Genomic DNA, 18,172 nt, shown 5'->3' on the forward strand with positions numbered 1-18,172 from the left:
GACGAAAGTAGGCGGGTGGGCAACAGGCTAGAGTTAAGGACGAAAAGAGAGCTGGAAGGAAAGGGATGTCTATTTTTCTTTTTTTTTTTTTTTTTGTAGAGACAGAGTCTCACTTTACTGCCCTCAGTAGAGTGCTATGGCATCACATGGCTCACAGCAACCTCCAGCTCTTGGGCTTACGTGATTCTCTTGCCTCAGCCTCCCGAGTAGCTGGGACTACAGGCGCCCACCACAACGCCTGGCTATTTTTTTGTTGCAGTTTGGCCGGGGCTGGGTTTGAACCCGCCACCCTCAGCATATGGGGCCGGCGCTCTACTCACTGAGCCACAGGTGCCGCCCGGGATGTCTATTTTTCTTAAGGTGATAGTATGCTGCTTTGATTGCTTATAGCCTTACATAATAAGTTTTGAAGTAAGTGTAAGTCTTTTTTTCTTTTTTCTTTTTTTGGAGACAGAGTCTCATGATGTGGTCCTCAGTAGAGTGCTGTGGCGTCACAGCTCACAGCAACCTCCAACTCCTGGGCTTAAGCGATTCTCCTGCCTTAGCCTCCCAAGTAGCTGGGACTACAGGCGCCCGCCATAACGCCTGGCTATTTGCTTTTCTTTTCCAATATGGAATCCCTGGACCCAAGAAGACAGTACAGTATTTCGTGTATTGGGGTCTTTGATTGCCTTCATCGGTGTTTGTGGTTTGGGCGTGTAGGTCTGGCACACATTCTCTCAGATTTCTATCTAGCTATTTCGTGAGTTTTGGCACAAGTGTAAGTGATGTTATTTAAAACATTTTAACTTGTAATTGCTCATTGTAGCCATAATAGTTAATTTTTACACATGAATCTAGTATCCTGCAATTTTGCTAATGTCAACTATTCTGGTAGTTATTTTTTGAAGATTTCTCAGGTTTTTGTACCTAGTCAGTCTCGTCCCTGGCAAATAAAGCCAGTTTTATTCTTTTCAGGTCTGACTGACTTTTCTTTCTAATTGCACCGACAGGATGATGAACGAAAGCAAGGAGAGTGATGCCATGTTCCCGGTGTGTTGAATGCACCACATCCACATGACAGGCTGTCACTGGAGGAGGCCCCAGAAGGCTGCCCTATCCTGCAGCCACCGCTCCTTAGCCACAGTTTTGATATCTATAATTTTGGTTACCTGCAGTCAACTGAAGTCCAAAAATATTAAGTGGAAAACTCCAGAAATAAACAGTGGATAGAGGAATGACCACTCTTCAATCTGGAGGTGGAGTTCCAGAAAGCTGCCTCTGATCTGGGTTATGTTCAGTACAGGCTGGAACATAAAATCAAGACTAAGCATCCCGATTCAGCAGGCCAGAAAAATCCGGGTACATTCTGAAAGGAATCTCCAGTGATAAGTCTGGAATCACATGCCGTATGCTTGCTTTATACGACAGCTGCTGTGGAGCAGAGAGGCTACGAGCGGCGTTTCAGCTACTGTGAGTGAGACTCAGAATATGACACTAAACTGCAGAAGCAGACAGGTCTGGGGCTGTCCCCAGTGACTGAAGGAAGAAAACCTCAGCAGAGCAATTAAAACTGCACATGCCAGACTCATGGAGAAGTGGACTTCCAAGAGAGAACTCCAGTGGAGAAGAGATCAAGTCCAGAAGAATGTAGGAAGAGGTCTCCTAACGCCTGATGACTGCAGGTCAGGTGGGAGGCTGCTGAAGGAGGGGAAATAGGAGGTTTAGATTGAATGACCAGATTCAATGCCTTTCTCGTGAGAAAAGACTGTAAGAGTTAGGGAAGGTGTGTGAATAAAGTTCAGCTGAAAGGAAAAGCAATGCATATATTTTAAATTGCTGCTGCTTTGAGTAGCGGGAACTGTCCCTCTGTCTCTTCATCACAAGAAGGGTGAGCACAGTAAGGTGTTTACAGAGAGGGATGCCACATCCACAGGACTTTGGTGACCGCATGTTGTTCTATTTGCTGTTGTTAATCGCTTGCTGTGTCCAGTTTATAAATTAAATTTACCATAGGTAAATATATATAGGAAAATACACAGTATACAGTAAACAGGGCCCAGAGCTGTCCACAGTTCAGGCATCTACTGGGGGTCTGGGAGTGTGTCCTGCACAGACAAGGGGTAACCACTGTACTTTTCAACTTCTGTATGGCTTAAAATCATTTCTGCAAAAATGATTTCATTAAAAAATGGAGGAGGAAAAGTGAAAGCAGAGGTTCTTGCCTTATTCTTTGGGAGAAACGTTTAGTCTCTGACCATGAAGGATGATCTTGGCCACAAGTGCCTTCATCAGGTTAAGGAAGTCCCTTTTATACCTACTTTGCTAAGAGGACTGTTTTTCTGTGCTTTTTGTTTTGTGTGTTGGATTGGGTAGATGGGTATTGGATTCTGTCAAATCCTTTTTCTGTATCTTTCTTTCCCCCTTAAGTCTTAATGTGATGAATTTCATCAGTTGGTATCAGAATATTCCACTAATCCTGCATTCTTAGGATAAACGATACTTCATCACACAGAATTTTGATTTTTAATTATTGCTGGTTCAAGTTGCTAATTTTTGCTTAGGATTTTTAAATTTATGTTCATAAAGGATATGGTCTGTATTCTTTTTTTGAAATATATTCATCTGGTTTTGGTATCTGGGTACAGATAAAACGAGTTGGGAAGTGTTTCCAACTCCCACAATCATGGAAGAGTTCATTTTGGCTTGGTATTCTTTTTTAAACGTCTGGTATAATTCACCAGTGAAGCCATTTGAGCCTGGAATTTCATGTGAAAGTATTTTATTTTTGCTTTTATTTAAGTATCTTAATAATTTTATTAATGTTTAACTTAACATTTACCAACTTAAAGTGCACAGAAAGACAATAACGTTGGGAAGAAATAAGCTCAATCTCACATTTTCCATCCAGTTCGGAGTCTTCCTTTTGCCTGGCAGGCCCCAGCCGCTGCCTGATGGTCCCGTTCTTCAGAGAGCTGGTCAAGTACTCGCTTGCAGTCCTGCCCGCATCCGTGCCTCCAGCCTGCTGTGCCGGCTTTTCCTGGAATTGTGCGCCCGTGAACTCTGGCCAGGGACTCCCAGTCCCCCCTGTTGCTCAATCGCAGGCAGTCTCCAGACGCCGCCTGGCTCAACACCCTGCAGTGTTTGTCCGCCCTCCTGGAGATGTCGCTTCCCTGCCTACCATTTTGGTCAGATTCCCAGCAGGAAGCTGACAGCATCCCCAAGATCAGGTCCCCTAAAGAGCTTCAGGATCTGGACTGTGTACACAGGGTGGGTGACGGGCATCCAGGCACTATGAGGGGCAGCATGGCATCTGAGCTGCTGCCGGGCAGCCGGTACAGCCTGGGCAGAGAGAGACAGGCTCAGGCAGTAGCCCAGATGCAGGGATTTGCCTCTGCCTGGAGAGCTGGGGCCCAGGCAGTGCTGTGCTGGAGGAGGGGACCTGGTGCTCTGCAGAGGGACCCAGAGTAGGCAGAGAAGGAAAAGAGGCCTGAAGGGACAAAGGGGGCCAATGTGGGGCACTTGGCAATCCACGACACCACTCTCGCAACGTCCCCCTCCCTCTCTGACCTTTCTAGACCAGGGCCTTTCTGGTGCGCCCAGGTGTCAGTGCTGACACGTGTTTGCAACCTCCTCACCCAGATTCATCAGACATACCAAGGACACTGGGTCAGCCCAGACCTCCCTCCAGAGTGCCTCACCACCGAACCTTCCAGATGTCTCCGTGGGGATGAGCAGTGACAAAATGGATGATGGAGTGCTACCTGTGCATGAGGTAACCCTGTGAGACCCTCTTGTTCTGGTCCACCCTGCACAGATGGGACTGAAGCACAGGACAGGTAGGTGATCTGTCATACAGCTGGGCAGGGACAGCCCCAGGACTGGAACCTGCAGTGCCTCAGACCCCACATTCCTATCAGCTGTGCTCTTGTTCCTTGAGCATCTTCAGACTGGGGGACAAGCCAGAGAACAGTTTCCAGAATGGCCTTTCTGGCTGGCGAAGGTGCTGTCCCGCGGGTCCCCATGGTGCGTGGGGCAGCCTGTGTCAAGGACCCCTCCCGCTTGCTCTCTGCCTGTGCTCCACGCTGGATGAGCCACCCGCACACTCCCCGGGCGCCCGTCTCAGCCTGCACAGACCAGGAGTCAGAAGAGAACTTGGTTTCCCCACTTTATTGTTCACAGACCAAATGGGTCATTGTGCTTACAGTAGCCGGGGCAGAGAAAGGCTGGCCTTACAGGACTTGAGTGGCTTTGATTGTGTGACAATGCTGCCGCCATGCTCCTGGGCTGTGGCTCAGCTGCTGACATCAACACTCCTGACCTTCTCGATTTCCTCTATTTTTGAAGTGACATAGCCAGAATATCGGGAGCTGCCAAGGAGGCGGGTCACAGTGCCCTGCCAAGCAGCTGGACAGACTGCTTGGATATGCCGGTGAGAGCCCAGCTCTTGAGAAATGTGTCACAGGCAGTAACCTGCCTTCACTTTCGCTGCTACTTGTATTGTAGCAGGAGAAACGGGCAGTGTGAGGGGTCCTGCCTGGCTCCCTCCTTACCGCTGGCTGTGTCTGAGTCAAAGGGGAAGAGGCCTGTGAGGGTTCACGCAGGCAGCGTCTGGGCAGGGTGGGGTGAGGTAGCTCTGTGGGAGGAGCAGTGACCCCTCTGCTCAGGCCGTGCCTAACCTGTCGGAACCTCACTCTGCCCTTGCCCTAGAGCATCCAGAGATGGCAGGGACCAACAACCAGGACAGTGTGCGAAGGGTTTTCATGGAGTAGGCTACAGAACTCCTACTGGGAAGAGAAAGGAAGGGCAGGGAAAGCGCCCAGGGGCCTGGCAGGCCACTCCCATCACCTCCAGAGAAGAGGGGCTGGGCCGGAGTGTCAGAAAAGGTGCTCTCTTGAGCCAGGAATAAAAAAATTCAAGTCATAACTCTTGAAAGGCATGGTGATTTCTGATAGTTACTAGAAAAAATGTTTTATCTTTGCATTCATTGGCCAAGAACTCAGAAACATTTGTAAACTTGCTTCACCAGCTGTAACTGCTTCGTTATAATCTCCCCAACTGCTGGGAATAGATTTGTTAACTACAGGATTTTGTGTGATAAGATTTAGTGATTCCATTTTATAAGAAAGGAAATTGCTTTAATTAAAATAGGTTAATAATTAAAACTTCAAAGTGCTACCCAGCCACAGAATGTTCCTGAAGGGAGAAAGCAGAGCCACTGAATATAAGAAGTGGAGGATGTTTTATGTGGGGTTTGGGAACCAGAGATGGGCTGGGCCTGTACCCCTTCCTGTGGCAACTGTGGGCAGGTGTGTCCCGGGGGCCCTGTGGTGTTCTGCAATGTAAACATCTTCTAGCCAAGGACCTGCAGGGATGAAGATAATGCCCGAGGCTCACAAAGTAGGAGAAAAAGAGGGTGGCCTTGGAGTTCCCAGAAGGCAGGTCCACCTCACACTCACGGTAACTGGGGGTGGGGGAGGGGGCTTTCCAAACAGGAATTCTATTGAACACAAGAACAGGAAAGAAAAGGGAGGAAGGGCCAGCCAGCTCAGGACACGATGGTGATGTGGCAGCAGAGATGCGGGGAGCATGGCGGTCCCAGCACCTCCACCCTTCCCAGCCTACGACCAACCCCCCAACCCTCCAACACCGACACTGCTAAGCCAGGCACACGCCTCATCTCTCGAGGGAGACAAATGGGAAGTGCAGTCCTCGGCTTTTATAAAATCTGAGTCTTGATGCTGCTTCAGACTGTCCACCCATCAGCCTTGGTTAACAGCTGAAGTTTTAAAATCTAAATAAATTCTATTCCTTCATACTTCACACTTCCAATCTTGGTCTCTGGCAGGAGGAAGCGGCCATCGAGCGTGAAGGCCATGATGTAGGTGGCGATCTTGCCACTGTCCTCTTCGGACTTGAGAGCCACGATGATTTGGTCATCGGTGTTGGGGATGAACTTGAAGGATGAGAAGCCATGTGTGGGGACGACCTCCCCCACGCGGCTGACGGTGACCTCGCTGAAGTCTGGGGTGGCGCTCAAGAGGAGGTTGGTGCCCCTGCGCTCATCCTCCTTCTCACTGTAGCGTGCGTGGCTGGCCCGGCGTGGCAGGAAGAACCAGCGCTGCAGTGTGTCACTCCAGCAGGCAGACTCATGGATAAGGTAGCCTGGGGACAAGTATAGGCATTCACCAGATATGAAGGCCGGGCCAGGGACTGCGCAGGGCACTGCGGAGCACGAGGGCCCGTCAGCACCGTGGCCTCCCTCTGTCTTTGCCCCCCTAGGTCTCCAGAGGAGTTTTTGCCTTTGTTCTCGGCCATCCAGGGCAGTGGGGCCCCCACAACCAGCACTCTGCTCCCCACGCTGGCTTTGCCAGAGCTGCCAGCAAGTCACCCCAGGATGCACATTTCCTTGGTTCTAACCAAAGAGCCCAGGGAAGGAAAACAAAACAGACACCATGTGTGACTGGTGGGACAGACACCAGGGGACACTGGAGCAGGGAGGCAGCCCTCCTTCCCATTTCAGGATGGAAAAGATACCTAGGGACTAGGTCACACCCTCTTAAACATGGAGCAATTAGGTCTACTCTAGCACTCATACCAGTCACGATGACTCTCAGGACACCAAGACAGAGACCAGAGCACTGTGGCCTCCACAGGCATGTATGAGAGTGAGGTGCTAGGCAGGGCCCATGAGCCAGAACCAGCTGAGTGGACCCTGGGGCTGCTGCTAGGATGGTGGAGGTGATGTGAGGTGGGTAAGGGAGAAAAGAGAAGACCCACTGGCTGCTGAGAGCCACTGTTGGTGGCAGCCACAATCACCCAGACCGGCAAATTCGGAGAGCACCTTTCTAGGGCTGGTAGCTGCTCTGACCAGGACTCTCACCTGGTGGCCGGATCCCAGCGGCAGCCCTCAGAGCGTTGTAGCTGGACACCCAGTTCTCGTGGTCCACGCTGCCTCTGTGGCCCACCACTTTCACCCACTCCGGGTTCTCATTCACCATGTCCCCTGTGGGGGTGGTCCACTCCTTGCCCAGGCCGCCCACATACAGATGCTCGTCCTTCACTGCCAGCCACTCGGCCTTGAAGCCTAGACAATGAGAGCAGAGGGAACCTGGGACCCTGGCTCCTGCGGGGTGGGGCAGGGGCAGCTCCCACAGCTCTGGACAGCCTGGAACATCACTGGAGCCAGCCGGGGCCCTCTCTTCTCTTCCCTCCACTACCGGCTACGCTGGCAACTTGACCCTGGGACTCTGGCTGGCGGTGGTGTAAGTTTCTTCAACAGGACTGCTGCACACTCCCCTGGCCAGGGAAGGCTCAACGGCCCATCTCCCTGAACCCTAGACTCTCCTCAACTTTGAGATTCTCAAACGCTAGGAAGTTTAAAAAGTGACACGCTCTGAAGTGTCTGTCCCAGAAGCGTGTGTGCTGCCCTTGGCATCTCACCAGAGGCTGCAGCACACTGAGAGGGGCTTGGTGTGGGGCTCCCCATCTTCACACTAGAGGGCTTGCTTAGGCCTGATCTGTGGTCTGTTAACTCTTCCGCCACTGTCCTGCCCCTTCCCATGTGAAGGCTCTGGGCCACGGTGGTTGCTGTCCTGTGGAGCCTGGGACTCCCTCTGGTGAATAGGCTGAGGCCTGGCGTCACTAGCACTCACACAGGCCCTCCTGCTGAGAGGAGGGCTGAGTAGCAGCAAAGGTGCACCTTTTATAAACTGAAATCAAAGTCTTGGTTCAAACAGAGAACAATGTGACACCATGGCTTTCAAGGTGAGGCACCTGGTGGGTTTGCTCCCAGCAGATCCTGAGATTCCTTTGTGGGTGTAAAACACATTTTCCCAGAGACACTCAGAGCAGCAACGGACGCAGCCCTAAAACTTATCCTGGAAACACTCCCCACCTCTTTGGCAGGCCCCCAGTCATAAACTCAGATTTCTAGAAGCTGCTTTGGTGTGAGGTTAAGGTAGGCTTTCCTCCCAGCAGAGTGGGGAATGGGTCAGGGCGGGAGGGAGAGGGCCTCCCAACGTTCCTATTTCTGGGTGTGTGGACTTTTCACTGCAAAGAAACCAGCAGTCAGCCAGCCCCAAAACCCACCCCAACCCAGACCTCAAGAAAATCTAGGCACAGAGGAGACACCCTTTGCCCCCTCATTAAAACTCAGGCACAGACAGACCCCCTGCCCCCTCCTCAGTAAGATCCAGGCACAGAAGAGACCAGCCCCCTTTACCTTTCTCCACTGTCCCATCACCATCGGACAGGATCACCCAGGGCACAGCCTTGGTGCCTTCAATCTGGTAGACGACCCCTGTCCGGTCATCCACAGAATAGAGCTTCCCATTGAAGACGATCAGGTCTGAGAGCTCCATGCCCCTCCCCTTTTCCGCCAGGTGGGACTCCAGGACCGCAGGGTCTTCGTCCCACTCCACAGCCACCTTGTCCCCACTGTCCGACAGGGTCAGGTAGCCCTTCTTCAGGAAACTGAACCATGTGTTCTCCTCTTGGGCCCTTGACTCTGTGTCCAGATCAGCAATGACTGCGATTCGGTACCGAATCCCACCTGGTGTCCTCTGGGGGACTGAGAGAGGGTAGGTGTCATTGTACGAGTCGGCAGGTGTCTGGCTGAGCCTCCAGTTGTGTGTGTTGTAGGTGGGGGGCCTGCCTGGGGATGGGCGGTGGGAGTACAGCAGCCAGAGGACAGCAGCACCCACAAAGGATGGCAGGATCACCCTCCACCGTGGGCGGAAGCGGGGGTCCGCGGCCTTGGTCATGGACGCCAGCACAGGAAGGCCCCCCACGCTGATCCGCAGGGAGTGCATAGACTCATTCCATTCCAGGCGGTCGGAGGGCGGGATGGGCATCAGACTGAAGGTTGGGTGGGACCTACACGCCGGGGAGAGGGAGGTTAGGGGAGCAGTTACTGGAACCTGCACGCCTGAGGTCCGATGCATCCAGAAGAAACAGTATTTCTATTGGTTGTGGCCACTTCCACTTCCTTGGCTTAACTTCTCCCTGACTCTAGCAGTATCTTTGTTTATTCTTAGTCAACAAGATGTAAAGTCTTTCTAGAGCAAAATTATTTCCATTTCACTGTCCCAGCTGGCAAGATAGAAAGCTAGGGAGAAAAGGAAGCTTCGTGTAGGTTGGTGCTTTGCGATCTCTAAAAAGAGAAGAGCAGGGGAGTCAGGGCGGCAGGGAAATGCAGAGGTGACAATGTGTACCTTACACAAATGCCACCTCATCCAAAAGCCCTCCCTGACAGCCCTGCTCCTTCTTTGGCATATGTCCCCACTTGGTCCCTGGTTACTGGAACAGTGCCTAGCACAGAGCTGACCAAGGAGCCTCTGCTTCCGCCAGGCGAGGCTCCTGGAGGGCTTGAATGTTAAAACATTGTTTATGTGTTGCCCTTGGTGTTGGCAGCACCTGGCCCCTGACCCCCTTCTACTGATGCAAGTGGTGGCAGAAACCAGAGCCCCAGTGGCTCTTGCTGCCGGGAGTTCAGTGTATGTGTGCATTGGCTCCCAAAGGACTGCTGGGCTCACAGCCCCAGGCGCTTTCCTGGCCACCCCTCACCCCAGGTGTGGTAACTCGGCAGTCTTAGGGTTGGGTGCTGGTGGTGGTCGCAAAGTGCAGCCTTTCACCCACCACTTTCTGCGCAGAGAGTGACAACTCAGTGTGGCCCATCTAGCCCACTGCAGTGGCAAGCTGTCTCCAGGCAGCTGCCAGGTGCCAGGGATGTTGAGTGGTAGCTCCTGGCTTGTCCACCGCAGCTCAGCATGCCTGGCCTCAGACATCCCTGATAGGGCTAACGGAGTGTCCTGCGGTCCTCCTGAGTAAAGCCACAGCATGCGACTTAGGGGCAGAGGCTGTTTCACTGCTGGGCAGCACCTAGGAAGGGTTCGGGGACTCTAATGGCTCTGTGTGACCCTGGGTCCTGAGTGCACCCCAACCACAAAGCCTACCATCCGAAGGCCATAGAGGCGTCCCTGCCCCAGGCTGCTCTGCTCCCAGAGAGGCAAAAACAGGGCCCTGGTCCCAAGTTGAAGCCTGTGCTGCCCCCATTCCTTCTGAGGACAGTTTTAGGTTTTAGACCAGAAGGTCAGGTTCGAGGACTCTGCATGCCTGGGACTTGCTGCTCAGAGAGACCCTGGAAGGGAATCCATGCTCCTCAGCGCTGTGGCAACCACAACCACTGCCCCTCGGAGGGTTACAGGGCTGTTGTTCCGGCGGGGAGGGCTGGAGTCCTGATGCTAGCCACTCTCCTCTGGCCCCCCAGCCAGACCCAGGATTCTAGGCATCTTATCTGCAGCCTGGATGTAGCCAAGGCTGAGCTCTTAAATTCTGTATCTTAGCTCCTACTCAAAATTCCACCTGCATTTCTATGATCCTGAAGACACTGTTTAGAAATGTAAGTCATACTTTTCTCTCTCCTCAAGGATACCTGCCCAACATTTGCCCTCAGAAATGGTAGTGACAGGCAGCTGCCACCTTGCCCAACGCCAAGGTCGCCTGGGAACCCTGGAGATGCACTTTCCTAGTATGAAACATCCACAAAGAGCCAAAGACCACCAACAGCTGTGCAGCACGGCCACACCCCTCCCTACTCCTCCCACATTGACCACACTAGCAGCCTACTCAGGCGAAGCTGGGTCTCCTCTCCACAGGCTCTGGCCATTCCCATGGCCATGTCTCACATGAACCACATCAACAGTCCCCTCAGTCCCTCCTGACAAACCTTCACCTCCCAGCGGCCAAAGCCCCTGTGATGCACTGACATGAGCACAATCCACTCTGGGCTTTGGAGGTGTCCCTGATCTAGGGACAATGCCCCCATGGCTCTCCATGGATCCTGGGGCAGGGCCCACGGAGCACCTGGCTAGCAGCTGGGCAAGGAGCAGCAACTCCACACGCATTTGCTGAAGGGAGAGCAATGGGAGGTCCCCGACCCACGTCAGTCCTCAGTGACCTGCACCCTGCGCCCCACCTTCGTTCACTGTGAACCCATAGCTCTAGATCAAGGCCTTGAAGTCAAGCTGCTCAGCTGCCCTCATCTGAGCGGCAGGTCCAGGAAGACCATGCCCTCAGTGTAAACAGCAGGCATTGTGAGGTGTTGTCTGCCCTGGCCCTGGAGCCCTTCAGCTGCCCCCTGCATCCCAGGAGTCACCATCCAACTCTCCAGCCCACTTGTTCCTAGCACTCCATGGTCACCTTTAGTGGGCAAGGTCCCTGAGTGGAGCCCACACCTGCCTGCACCAGGGGAGAAGAGACCACTCACTGCTGGGGGGTATTGCCTCCTCAGCACACGTACACCTGTTCTTAGGGCTCCTGCCTCAGGTGTACAGAAGGCCCAAGTCTCCCATCCAATCACTGTTACTTTCAGGGACGCTGCAGGCCCTCAAGCCCTGCTGAGTGAGCCATGCCCTGAGCCCCACTTACCATCCTGGCAGGGCATCTGCACCTTCCTCCTTGGCTGCTTTGTGACCTGGGTCTGCCCCAGAAGCAACTGACCCTCAGGCCTGCACCTGCCTGCTCAGCCAATGAGCATTTTCCACGTTCTGTCCCTCCCCAAGTCAGCAGGTGCTCCCTGCTGGCCTCTGTAGACTGGTGGCCCTGCCAGCTTGGTGCAGCCCTCTTCTCATCCGGTATCTCTCCCAGGACCAACCCCAGGGCCTAACCTCCTCATAAAGACTCTCACCCCATCCCTGCCTTGCTAGTCTGACCCTTTCCCCAATTCCAGACCCAGGCTCCAGCCCCGAGGCTCCCCACCCGATGCCCTGCAGGCACCTCCAACAGGTTGCTGCCCAGGAACTCATTATCCTGGTGAAGGACAGCCTGGCTGTCACAACCTACATCCCTCCCCGCACACCTCCTTCAACCCCATCTGCACTCTGGACTCTGCCTTAGGCCCGCCTCACCAGGATGACTTCAAAGGCCCTTAATGATATAGACCTTGCAGGTCCAGACCTCAGCTGTGCCATCTACCAGTTCTGTGACCTCAGCCCAGGGACTTCTTTATCTCAGCCTGTTTGTTTCCCAGAGCCGTGTTGACTCCCAGGTCAGATGCCCCGAGCCCCACTTACCATCCTGGCAGGCCATCTGCACCTTCCTCCTTGGCTGTACTGCGACCTGAGTCTGCCTCAGAAGCAGCTGACCTCAGGCCTGCACCTGCCCGCTCGGCCAATGGGTAGAGTACCCTGCTGGTGCCTTGCCACTCCCCTCCTCACTCACCCTACAAGCACCTTTGCCTGCCTAATGCCTGGAGGGTTGGCAAACTACCACCATGGGCTAAATGCGACATCAGCTGGGCCCACTTCTATGCTTCATGAGGCTGCAGAGCTGGTGACAGCAGCAGACCACGTAGCCTGCAAACATCCCAGTGCAGACCCTGGTTCAGACCGCTTCAAATCATCCTCCACCAAACCGACAGGATGATTCTTCTAAAAGGAGAATCTGTATTAAAACTTTCAGCAGATCCCGCTGCCTCTGGCTGAGGGACAGACCCCTCAGCCTGCACAGGAAGCCCCATTTCAGCCCCATCTCCGGGATCACTCTGCTTGCCCAGTGCTGGTTCCCCCAGTCCCCCATGTGTGCGTCTGGACTCGGCATGGGGACTCTGTACTCTCTGCTGACCACACGGAACCATCTGGAAGTCCCTGGATGTGCTCTGGAAGTACTGTCCTGTATCTAGGGTGAGGTCTCTGTGCCCAGGAGAGGCTGACACTGGCCCCACACTATCCAGGCCCAATTCCCTGGAACCTGGGAATGTGGCTCTTTATGGCAATACAGACCTTGCAGATGTGATCAGGGTGTTTGGGGGTGGGAGGAGGTGATCCAGGAGGGACTAAATGTAACCCTAAGTGTCTTTTCATAACTGGAGATTGGTGTAGATAAAGAGCAAAAGGCATGTGACCCCAGAGGCAGAGATGGGAGTGACATGAATGCAAGCCAAGGAGTGCATGGGGTCCCTAGGAGCTGGGAGGAGTAAGACAGGGTTCTGCCCCAGTGCCCTCAGACAGAGCACAGCCCAGACACCTTGGAGTGGTCCAGGGACACCAATACCAGATCCAGTACCTGTGAGCTGTCAAGTCTTTATCAGAGAACAATGAGCGTGGCTTTAAGTCACCAAGTTGGTGGTAATTTGGAAACAAGAACACCTGATGTGGTGTCCCCTGTGTCCCTCTGTACCTGGGACACCCTGAGACAGCATGGACCACGCTTGCTGCGGTGGTTTGCTTGGCCGCCCCCACCATGCTGGGCTCCTAGAGGGAAGGGTGTTGCCCACTCCCAAGCCTAGCAGGGCACACACCTAGGACTCAGGTGCCTCTCGTTAAGCAAGAGAACTACTGCTTTCAGCGACAAAACTCTGCCCTCAAGAAATAACTTCAGCACTAGGATACCTCCCCTTGGTCTTTATGCCTCCCGTCATACCTCAGGAATTACTTTTATTTTGCAGAAAAGAAAGTTTCCAATCCAATGCCTTTTCGATCCTGTCCTACAACCCAAGCCAGCTGTCAGCCATCACCCAAACCCCACGGTTGGTGCCTGCCAGGCTCCTGTGCTGTGAGTCCACTCAAAAGGAAGAAAGGAGCCTCCGCGGTGAGCAACAGCAGCAGAGGCCTCTCTCCTTCCCACACCCCTCTAAACTCTAACCAGTGTAAATGTTTGCTTTTTCAGGACAAGAAGTTTGTCAAGCTCATCACCTGCAGCATGATGGTCTGGTTTTATATGGTCAGAAAGAAGAGGACCCAGGAGCTACAGTAAAAAGGCAGGGGCTCTTTGGGCAGCCAAGCTCACCTGCGTGGGCAGGCCTGCACACAAGGTCTTCCCAGGCTCAGAAACGTGTGGGCCGCACCCCTGCAGCCACCCTTTCTCTCCCACAAAGTCCCTGGAAAGAGCAACTTGGAGGAGTGAGGACTGGTACGCAAAGGCTCTGAGTCCTAATTCCTCCCACCCACCTTGCAGGCAGGTGCAGAGAAAGGCTGGCCCTCAGGCATTGCTGGTTTCTCTGCTGAGCAGGCCTGAGAAAGCAAGAACAGCTGTGGTCAGATGTGTCTCTGTCCACCCAACAGGACACCCCCAGATGGCAAGGGGAGCAGCAGGGCTAAGGAGCCGGGCTGTTCCCTCCATCCGAGAAGAGTGGGTACAGGTCATTGCTAGGGCAGACCCTCTAACACTGTAGCCACACTCCCCACACAGCTGGAGGCCAGAATGCCGGGCAGGTGGCAGAACAAACAGGTCTAGCAAGTAGCCAGGGCAGATTCTAACCTTTCAGAATCTGGCAGGGCAGGAGGACAGTGTAGAGCTGGGATCCACCCTTAGCCCCCGTCCTTCCTGGGAAGGCCACTCCTCTCCAGCCCTTGCATGGGAGCTGTCCTCCCCTTCCCTGCCCAGAGAGCAGGCAAAGTTCACTTCCTCTTTGGACAGTAAAGAGCAATACCTACTGACCTTTACAGACTCTTTAGCACGGGAAAGGCAGAAGCCAAAGGCTTCAAAACACCTGTGCTAATCAACATGTCTTAGAGAAATGAACATTCATTAACACTTGCTAGGAGCCAGGATCTAAGCTCTGCCTCTGTCCCCTACCTTCCTTTTAGTAGCCTGCTCCCAACAGGTATTAGTGAATTGTACTGATCAACTTATACAATTCAGGATAATTTAGTTTTAAAGTCAACTACCCAAAAGCATTATGTTGGGATTTTTTTTTTTAATTAAAAATGTTTTTTTTTTTTTTGGTGGGGGAGACAGGCCTTATTCTGTCACCTGGGTTAGAGTGCAGAGATATCATCACAACTTACAGCAACCTCAAACTTGTGGGCTCAAGGGATCCTCCTGCCTCAGACTCTGAGTCCTAGGTGCTAGAGGTGTGTGCCCCTGAGCCCAGCTAATTTCTGACTTTTAGTAGAGACTGGGTCTTGCTCTTGCTTAGGCTGTTTTCAAACTTCTGGCCTTAAGCGATCCTCCCAGTTTGGTTTCCTGGAGTGCTAGCATTATAGACATGAGCCACTACCTGGCCTTGGTTTTTTATTGCTGCTGTAACTTGGCAGCTTAAACACCACCTAATTGTCTTACAGTCCTGCAAGACAGAAACCTGACTTGGTCTCACCGGGTGGAGATCAAGGACTGCACTTTCCTTGCCTGGTGGCCTTCCTGCCCCCAGAAGCCGGCAGAGTAGCACCTCTCTGCTGTCACTTCCCTTTCACTCTCCAGCCTCCCTCTTCCACTTTTGAGGATCCTGTGATTACTCTGGGCTCACTGGAGAAGTCCAGGACACTCTCCCTCTGCTGGGGTCACCAACTAGCAACCTTCTCTCACCTTTGCCATGTACTGTAACATAGTTTCAGGTTCTGGGGTTTACTGTGCCCAAGGAAGGAGACAAGGAGAGGACATGAAGCCCTTGACTGGTACAGCCTCAGAGATCTACAGTTTGCATTTACTGTATCATGACAGGGCTATGTCTGCTTAATCTGTATTATCAACTTTATACTTGGAAGAATTTTAGCAAAAAAAGTTGAAAACGACATCCAAAACAACACATCACTGTGTCCTTTCCCAGAGTGCCTGGAAATAAGCGGATGCAATATAACCTGGTCAGAGCTCCCTGCCACACAGAGCGCAGTGCACCAGCAGGAGAAAGCCTACCATCTAATGTCAAGCCTTCCTCAGTGCCACCTCTTGGGACAAAAAGGCAGCCACACCTGGACTTCTATTCAACCAGTGAGACCCTCAAAGCTGTTCCGACTGGTCCCAATCTCACACTCCCCCAACTCCATCGCACTGCCCTGTCTCAAGCCTGAATTCAGGACCTTCCTTGCTTCCTATAGCACCTTCCCAGCCTGGACATGGATGGAGCAGTACTCTGCTTGGAAACTAGGGGGTGTGGGCTGTACTTATTTACTCAACTTATACAAGTTCTTAAAAATTAGGACAAAAGTTCTGAGTTCCCTTGATATTGGCATTTAATACGAGCTCTCCAGGAAATCACAAGAGTCCAGAGTGCATGGAAGGGAAAATAATCAACACTGTGTCTCTTCTCCCCCAGCATCCTTGGGACCACTGCACAAACAGAACACAGAAATTACTTCCTTGTTACAGTTCTAATCCTTTTTAGGACTCTGGGCAATAGTCCCGGATCTCAGATCTTCTATGTTTGACAGAGGAAATGCTAGGGCATTTATACACCTGCCCTGTACAGTTGCCAGCAGGTACTGAGGCTCAGAGAACAAGGCCGTGTATATCTGTGGGAGTGTGCTTGTGCACACATACTCATCTCAAAAGCCACATGCAGGGAGCAGGCTAAACACACCAACAGAGCAAGGAGAACTGCCCCTGTCGTTCCCTGGGTCTCCCCACAGCCTCTGCATCCCGAGGAAGCACTGCAGGTGTGGCACACAGTGAGGGGTAGGCAAAAACTTCCACAAGTACCAACAGTTTAAACCAATACGTTCACCAACTTGCTATGGGCTATGAAAATACACTTATAGCTTAAGCGGGGAAGAAAGGAGACTTTTGGCTAATAGAGGTATCAAACAATCAGATGTGTACCTTGACTGGGGAATAACATGGTCACACACATTTCCTCCACCACCCTGTGCCATGTTATCATTTTTCTGTGATTTGGTTAAATGTAAGAGAAGGTCTAAGAATTCTGTCCCCAGACTTCCATGATGGCCTTGTGGCAGTGCCTGGACAAATCTTTGCTTTACCTGAGACTTCCCCCTGAAGATGCTCTGGACTGCACTGAAAGGAAATCCTTGCCAGCCTGGGGAAGAGGGCTGGCTCCTTCAATGTGCCTTTCAGCAGGGCTTGGGCAGGGACAGAGGGCTCATTGAGGCCAGAGGGAAGGGAACCGGAGGAGCCCCAGGGTGCCCACAGGCTTGGGCTGGACAGTTCTGCTGAGAGGCCTGGGGTGGGGCTGGAAGGAGGATCTGAGGCCCTATCCAGGAGGACCCTTCCCAACAAAGCTCCTTAGAGGGAAAGGAAGGAGGACTGCAGCACATACTTTTAGGATCCTTCTGTGACTTGATTTTTTCAAGTTTTGGTACTTATACTGAAGAGCCAGCCAGATTCAGACGACATCAACAGACTCGTGTACCCAGACTTATGCTTTGTGGAAAACACGGTCGGAAAACTGGTCAGGCACGCAACCCCAAGATGGGGAGGAGAGATGGAGCTGGGGTGCTAAGAGGCTCTGGTTTCCCACGGGTGGCTAAGGAGTAAAGGTGTTTGGGAGAGAGATGTGTCTGCTGGAGGCAGGTGGAAGAGTGGTCACAAGTGCTGGGTGTTGAGCCCTGAGACACAGAGAGCGAAGGAGGAAAAGGCCATTCAGTTGGAGAAGCAAAGACACCAAGCAACAAGGACAGGCAAAGGGGTACTAGGCAGAATGAGAATCCAGCCCAGAGGACGCAGAGGTGGGGAGGAGGGGAGTCTGCACGCAGAGAGGGAGGTCTCTGCATGAGTTGAGGACGGCTACATCTCAGATGAGGCCAGGACAGCAAGGACAGGGGTGGTTGGGAAGGTCGTCTTGCCGCAGGAGTGACAAAGTGCCAGTTGGGAGGACAGCCTTCCCTCTGCAGTCAGGAGAGGCCCTACAGGGGCCAGAGGAGGGGTGGGAAGTGTTTATCACAAAGGGCAGGAGACCAACGTGAGTTAGAGAGGGAAGGACCCCGCAAGATGGAGAGAGCTAGGGCTCGACACCAGGCAGAGCGGGGAGATGTCCCACCTGGGACAGGGAGGAAAGGAGTCAGAGGGAGGTGTGCCCCATGCTAGTCCGAGGGAGGTGTCCGCCACCGCTGGGAAGAGGAGGCAGTTTCCCACAGGGTCAGAGGGAGGCGTCCCATACCAGTCTGCAGGTCAGGGGGCCGGGGTCCCGCTCGGGTCACACCGGGAGGGCGCCTGCCGGGCCAGGGGGCGGGACAGGTCGGAGGGCGGCGGCAGGCTCCGGACGGAGGGCCGGGCCCGGGGTGAAGGGAGGGCCGCGGGCGCACGGTCACTCACCGCTGCGGGCCTGGCTCCGGGTGCCCGCGGGCGGCGGGGGCCTCACGGCGGGCAGGCCGGACGGAGCCGGGCAGCTGACTTCCGCCCAGCGCGCGCTCGCCCCGCCCCGGGACGCCGGCTCCCGGCAGCCTCTGCTGTGCGCCTGCGCGCCTCCCACGGCGGGGGCTGCCGGGAGTTGTAGTTTCCTGGGTGGCTCCCGGGAGCG

At 53.5% G+C, this 18,172-nt stretch overlaps 1 protein-coding gene across 7 annotated transcripts; it reads right to left on the reverse strand.

Moving 5' to 3' along the window:
• Positions 1 to 5,204: 5,204 nt before the first annotated feature.
• Positions 5,205 to 18,063, reverse strand: CANT1 (calcium activated nucleotidase 1). 7 transcript variants are annotated; one of them, XM_053569790.1, is made up of 5 exons: positions 16,973 to 17,229; positions 13,929 to 13,991; positions 8,204 to 8,856; positions 6,863 to 7,066; positions 5,205 to 6,144 (listed from the first exon to the last, which is right to left on the reverse strand). In XM_053569790.1, the coding sequence occupies exons 3-5, from the start codon at positions 8,832 to 8,834 to the stop codon at positions 5,774 to 5,776; spliced, it is 1,206 nt and encodes a 401-aa protein (XP_053425765.1). In that variant the 5' UTR covers positions 8,835 to 8,856; positions 13,929 to 13,991; positions 16,973 to 17,229; the 3' UTR covers positions 5,205 to 5,773. The 7 variants fall into 7 exon arrangements, with proteins under 7 accessions (XP_053425765.1, XP_053425764.1, XP_053425760.1 ...); XM_053569789.1 differs by lacking the exons at positions 13,929 to 13,991; positions 16,973 to 17,229 and adding an exon at positions 17,968 to 18,063; XM_053569785.1 differs by lacking the exons at positions 13,929 to 13,991; positions 16,973 to 17,229 and adding an exon at positions 17,968 to 18,048 and having other exon boundaries at positions 8,204 to 9,133.
• Positions 18,064 to 18,172: the final 109 nt, after the last annotated feature.

Source organism: Nycticebus coucang, chromosome 18 (genome assembly GCF_027406575.1).
Source record: "Nycticebus coucang isolate mNycCou1 chromosome 18, mNycCou1.pri, whole genome shotgun sequence".
Taxonomy (NCBI): domain Eukaryota; kingdom Metazoa; phylum Chordata; class Mammalia; order Primates; family Lorisidae; genus Nycticebus; species Nycticebus coucang.

What these genes read in the sequence shown, in the direction of transcription:
- CANT1 (XM_053569785.1), bottom strand. Translation starts at nt 8,924, where the DNA reads ATGCATCGGACCTCAGGCGTGCAGGTTCCAGTAACTGCTCCCCTAACC. An exon ending in TGATGGGACAGTGGAGAAAG is followed by an intron (nt 7,067 to 8,203) that starts GTAAAGGGGGCT and finishes CTCATTGTCTAG; the next exon opens with GCTTCAAGGCCGAGTGGCTG. An exon ending in CGCTGGGATCCGGCCACCAG is followed by an intron (nt 6,145 to 6,862) that starts GTGAGAGTCCTG and finishes ACTTGTCCCCAG; the next exon opens with GCTACCTTATCCATGAGTCT.